The sequence below is a fragment of the Colletotrichum lupini genome, chromosome 8, assembly GCF_023278565.1.
Source record: "Colletotrichum lupini chromosome 8, complete sequence".
NCBI lineage: Eukaryota > Fungi > Ascomycota > Sordariomycetes > Glomerellales > Glomerellaceae > Colletotrichum > Colletotrichum lupini.
In genome coordinates, this window is record NC_064681.1 from 3,453,560 (window position 1) to 3,459,395 (window position 5,836).

Genomic DNA, 5,836 nt, shown 5'->3' on the forward strand with positions numbered 1-5,836 from the left:
TTCCGACCTACCTTAAGTTCCCTTTCGTAATAGTAGTGCCTAAAAGGTAACTAAAACGGAGGAGATATAAAGCTATTATAAATAGTACGAATCTCTCCCTATTACGTATATTATAGCCTATATAAATAGGTTATAAATAACTCTAGAGGCTACGGGCTTCGGGTATACTATTTACCGAGGACCGTAACTAATTTATCTTAGGTACTACCGCCTCCCCCGGGCCGAGGTCTTTAATACTAAGATAAAAGGGGCTATTATAGGTCTCTGCGCGGCGCTAGGGCTTAGGAATAAGTTTATTATAACTATTACGGTCTACTTAAATAACTAAGCTACTATTAAGTACCTAAATAGCACCCCCCCCTTATCCTCTTAATATACTATTCTCGAGTTTAGGGAGCTTATTAAGAACGCTAGGGTCCCCGTTACCTCCCGCTAGACGCCTAGCTATAAGGGTATTATAAGGAACGAAATAGCGGACTAGTTAGTTAAAAAAGGCACTACTATAAGTCCCCTTAACTTACTTATACGCCCCCTAATTACTATTTATATTAAGTATCGTACCTAGGAGAGATAGCTAACTATACTTCGGGGCTAGTAAAAGGATTACTAACTAGACTCTTATAGGGCCCTCGCTTTACTTATTAATAGCGTAGCGAGCCCTAAGCTAAAGTCGCTCACGCGACGCTAGCTTTACTAGCTCTTTTTAGCTAGGTCCGGCTATAGGGACTACGCTATATACTACTACTTATATAATTATAATAATACTAACCTCCGCTACTTATATAAAAGGGAGAAGGTACCTAACTATATCTATTACTACTATTTAGTCTTATATAGGGGCACGCTATAGTTCGCCCGAGCTAACTTCGTTTAGTATTAACTTAGTAAAGACCAGTTTACTTATATTATACTACTATAGAGCTCCCGGTTTTTTATTAATATCTACCCGAAATAAACCGATATTTATTAGAATTAGGTTAGCGCGCGCGGAAGTAGCTATAGTAATACTAGACCCGTATTTATTACTAAATAGTACGGTTATAGTAGAGGTCTCGGGGTACCCCCCTTAGCCCTTATACTAATAAACCGACGCAATAGGACGTGCTATATAGTTCGTATCTTAACTAACTATTTAGAGTAGACCCTTTTAAGCTAAACCCCCCTACCGTAATAAGTTTATTAATACGGCTATTAGCTCCCCTAGCGGATATTAATTTTATAGGGCGAGTACGTCGATGCGGCTCGTTCGACTAGGATACGCAATAGGCTATATACCCCGTCGGCCTTATAAAGCTTATATTTACGTATAGTAATACTAATAGTAGTATTACTCTTTATCTACGTTATACTAACACTTTACCTCACTATATAATATATTATATTACTTTATAATACGATATATATTATATACCTCCTCCCTTTACCTTACTACTTTATATTATACTACTCTCCCTCTACTTACTAAAGGAGCTAGACTCTTTACCTCGGGCAGTAATACTTATTATAGCATAACGACGGTCTTCTTATAAATATATAGAACACTACTTAGTTAGTCTATTATATTACTAGCACAATACTCGAACCTCGCTAGGTATATTTACCCTAGGTTATAAGATATTATAGGGGGCCATGCTTAGGTAAAAGGGTTAATCTTAGAGTATATATTATATTATCTTATAGGAGGGTATTATATAGGCTCTACGGGGCATAGCATACGGTCTTGTAATTTTAACGCGATATAGTCGCCTTTTGCCTTACTTAAGGACATCACGGCGTAAAATGGTATAAATAAACAAATAATAGAAGATCAATTTGACTTCGCTTACTGTGGGGACATGGTTCACATATGGTTGATCAACCATTGTGCTCATGGTATGCTCAACAGAGCGGTCCGCGAACTCATAGTATGTATGCTCATCCCAGATGGCCTCAAGATCGAAATAAGGCCCGCCAATAAGCGACTTGAGAAATGTCAAGTTTCTGGTGTGAGACAGAGACTCTGACCAGTAATCGAAATCTTCATGAAATGGCGTCGCAAGCCTGAATGACTTAGCCTTTGCGTATCGATACGTGGTGATGCCCTCGGTCTTTTTTGTCTCAGACGGTGCTTGGCCACCAGCAAGGTGACACAGCATGGGGATTTTGGATTTCTCGAGGGTATTCTCATCGCTGGAATCTGCATATACAACAGCTCCCACAATATCTGGGAAGATGCAAGCCACCCCAGCAATCTTATTCCATAACGTTGGGTCAAACGCTGGAAAGAGTCTTAGTTCGTGTGAACAGTCTTTGCGATACCGAAGGGTACAATCACTCAACGAACATACCGACAACTCCGAACCTGCTATCTTTCTCCAGCTTGCTGCAGTCTTTCAGTGCTTTCAAAGCAGTCTGTAAGACATCTGTGGCAAGGCTCGGATTAGTCAACGCCTTGGCTTGGATCTCCACCACGACGAAACCCTCTTCCGCCCACTTGATGAGAGCAGAGGGTACTCCTTCGACAATGTCCAGGTGTTGCGTCGAATCATGTTGCAGTATAATGAGGCCCTTTCCGTAGCCTCGGCGCGAGAGCGGCGGCAGCAACGTGACGCCCTCGCTGATGCACTGTGGTTCAGCCTTTGGCAGTGGCGCAGGGGGCTTGCTGATATCCGCATACATTTTGAGAAAGTCTTGTGGTAGTGGTATCAGATTCAACGGTGTAGCTTGAAGAGCAATGTTTAGGGGTTGTCAGCTGCGAGTCTAGTCTATACGTTGAGTTCGGGGTTCAATCAAGGCACTCAAGCGATCAACACGGATTACCTGGGATGGACCATGCGTTGCGCTTGACGTTCCGATGGCATGGTCACACTTGATACGGAAACCTTGTTTTAGCGCATAGAGCACAGCTGACAAGGCCCTAGAGCTGTATTCCTTGTATCCGGTGTACCGCGGGGTGAGCTTCCGTTGGATGGTGTAGGAGCGTGCGTTCCGTTCCGTTCGGAAGTTCCGCGATAAGCACTCAGACGGCGACAACAATCCCCGGCTAGCACCACATTCGCTGTTACGCGCGCTTGGACTCGCTGAGCCACGTTACGGGGCAGACGATCATTGAGAACATGGGTAAGGGTACCTGTCATGAATTCTTCAGCAGTAGCCGCTTTTCCAGATGGAGCAACGATGGGCCGACGGTGTCTTGATGCTTCGATGCCTGGCTGTGCTCCGTAGTAGTGTCCTCGAAATTTGTTTGCGCGTGTAAACGCACGTATTTGATGAGATACTCGCTCATAAGTGTGCTTCAGAAACTTCTGCAATACTCAAGGAAGACACACTTGTGCATCTTTCGCGCATCGACGGGGCCTTGAGAGTTACCTTAGTCGTATCTCAGACGCCACGCAACGCAACCAACGCCTGATCATGACGGTCAAGGTCTCGAATCTGGAATGATTCCGCCGCCGCCTGATCCATATTTCGACAACCAATCTCTCGTAAGTGACATGATAGGCACAAGGGCTGACGGGCCCAATTTCGATAAGTTCCTAATGCGTGTTGGTGGTTCCGGAAGCACCACCGGAATCTATCCCTATACCCTGCCGCGGCGGCCTAACACTGACACAACCCCTGTCAACCAGCCATCAATCTGGGGTAACTCGACAGTAACTGGATATGGGCAGACGGCTTCGATATGTAAAGCTGGGTTTGTCTCATGTGCAGATGGGCTTTGATCTCTTCATGATTCATCGTTTTATATCTTGACTCTAAACTCGAAATTGAACAGAGTCTTGCGCCACTCGTTCACTCAAGTCTCCTGTCCCTAGCTTCTCAGAGCTTCACGTTAGAAAGCCTTACAATGGAGGGTCCATTTGATGCAGTCGTCGTCGGTGCCGGTAAGTATAATTCAGGCCCACTTTGGCTTTCCTTTCTAGACTCTAGCCACTGACAAGTCACTCTTCTCAAGGCTGGTTCGGTCTCGCAGCCGCCAAGGCCTACTCACAACTCCACCCGACCGCGAACCTCGCTGTCCTAGAAGCTGCCGAGTCTTGCGGAGGAACATGGTCCAAGAACCGCCTCTACCCCGGCTTGAAGTCGAACAACATGATTGGGACCTACGAGTACCCTGACTTTCCCATGTCCGAGTCCGTGTACGGCGTCAAGCCCAACAACCACGTCCCGGGCGCGGTCCTGCACCGCTACCTTACCGATTTCGCCAAGCACTTTGGCTTCTTCGATCGCATTCAGTTTAATACCGCTGTCAACCTGGTGGAGAGGAATGGCGAGAAGGGTTGGCGACTTTCTGTTGCCTCACCGGCAGGAGAGCGCGTTATCCAGACTGAGAAGCTCATCCTGGCAACAGGGCTGACCTCGACGCCGAATCTTCCAACTTACTCAGGAGCCGAGTCTTTCTCGGGGCCTCTGTTTCATGCAAAGGACTTCTGCAAGAGGGCATCAGAGCTCAAAGGAGTCAAGAATGCCGTAGTCGTAGGCGGGGCAAAGTCTGCATTCGATGTTGCCTATGCCTTGGTACAGGATGGCGCGCAGGTAGACCTGATCGTTCGCCCCAACGGCCACGGTCCTGTTTAGATTGCGCCCCCCTTTGTCACACCTTTCAAGAAGAGAATGGACCAGTTGCTGAACATCCGTTGGATGTCATGGTTCAGCCCGTGTCCTTGGGGTGGCGAAGACGGCTACTCGGGTGTCCGGCAATTCCTTCACGGGACCACCTTTGGCCGCTTCATTGTCGATTCGTTCTGGAAGGTGCTGAGCGGCGACGTTCTCTCAGCCAACGCGTACGACTCTCACCCTGAGCTTCAGAAGCTGAAGCCTTGGCACTCGGCGTTCTGGATTGGTAGCGGTCTTAGCATCTTGAACTACGACAGCAGTCTTTTCGATTTGGTCAAGGAGGGCAAGATTCGGGTTCACATTGACAACATCGATAGACTGGAGGGCAACAAGGTCTTCCTGTCTTCTGGCGAGCAACTCGAGACTGAGGCGATTGTTTGCTCCACCGGCTGGAAGAAGGAGTCGACCATCAAGTTTGCCGGTCTCAACGAGGAGAAGCTCGGCCTCAAATACTCTGCAACTGAGAAACGGGCTTTAGACCAAGAAGCGGACGCCAAAGTTCTTGAGCTCTTCCCTCGGCTGGGAGATCAACCTAAACTGAGATTCACTCCTAAGGAGGCAAACCCCTTGCGTTACTACCGCTTCATGGTTCCCTCCACAATGGTGGGCTCTCGCGATCTCGCCTTTGCCGGTATGATCTCAACAGTCAGCACTTCAGTCTGCGCCACTATTCAAGGACACTGGATTGCCGCCTTCTTGGGTGGCCAGCTGGATCGTCTCCCTACATCTGATCAGGAGATTACGGACGAGATTATGCTGCACACACAATGGGGCAAGTGGCGTTACCCCTGCGGCTACGGTGCCGACCTTCCTGACTTTGTTTTTGAGGGCTTGCCATACGTCAACATGTTGATGAAGGATCTTGGAGTAGAGACACACCGCAAGTCAAGTCGCCTTCAGGAGCTTACATCGCCCTACCTACCGGCTGACTTCCGTGGTCTGGTTGATAAGTGGAAGCAGGGTCACGGTGCCAGCGAAATCGAAATTGCCACACATAAGGTTGTTACTTCAGGGACGGATGAATGAGAGGATCATTGAGAGTCAGCCATCTTGTGGCTTTTATTTTAGAAATTTCTTTTGTTTACGGGCATATTCCCTTGGCGGATTCCCAATTTACATTCCCCTATTATCCCCCCCCCCCGGCCTCATTTAGGGTTAACTCATTGTACTTTCTCGATTGCATAAAGAAGACCGAGAGATAGATATTAAGAAATTATAAATCAGACTTTTCTACCTAATC

General features: G+C 47.2%; 2 protein-coding genes across 2 annotated transcripts; one reads left to right on the forward strand and one right to left on the reverse strand.

The window, feature by feature from the left end:
* Positions 1–1,545: 1,545 nt before the first annotated feature.
* CLUP02_15513 (carboxymethylenebutenolidase) lies at positions 1,546–2,658 on the reverse strand (the record flags this gene model as incomplete). Its single annotated transcript, XM_049294437.1, has 3 exons — positions 1,546–1,554; positions 1,827–2,257; positions 2,328–2,658. The coding sequence occupies 3 exons, from the start codon at positions 2,656–2,658 to the stop codon at positions 1,546–1,548; spliced, it is 771 nt and encodes a 256-aa protein (XP_049151583.1).
* A 761-nt stretch (positions 2,659–3,419) lies between these two features.
* Positions 3,420–5,622, forward strand: CLUP02_15514 (uncharacterized protein; the record flags this gene model as incomplete). The annotated part of the gene is made up of 5 exons (XM_049294438.1): positions 3,420–3,464; positions 3,609–3,663; positions 3,795–3,863; positions 3,935–4,497; positions 4,558–5,622. 5 exons carry the CDS (start codon positions 3,420–3,422, stop codon positions 5,620–5,622), a joined length of 1,797 nt encoding a protein of 598 aa, XP_049151584.1.
* Between the last annotated feature and the right edge of the window lie 214 nt (positions 5,623–5,836).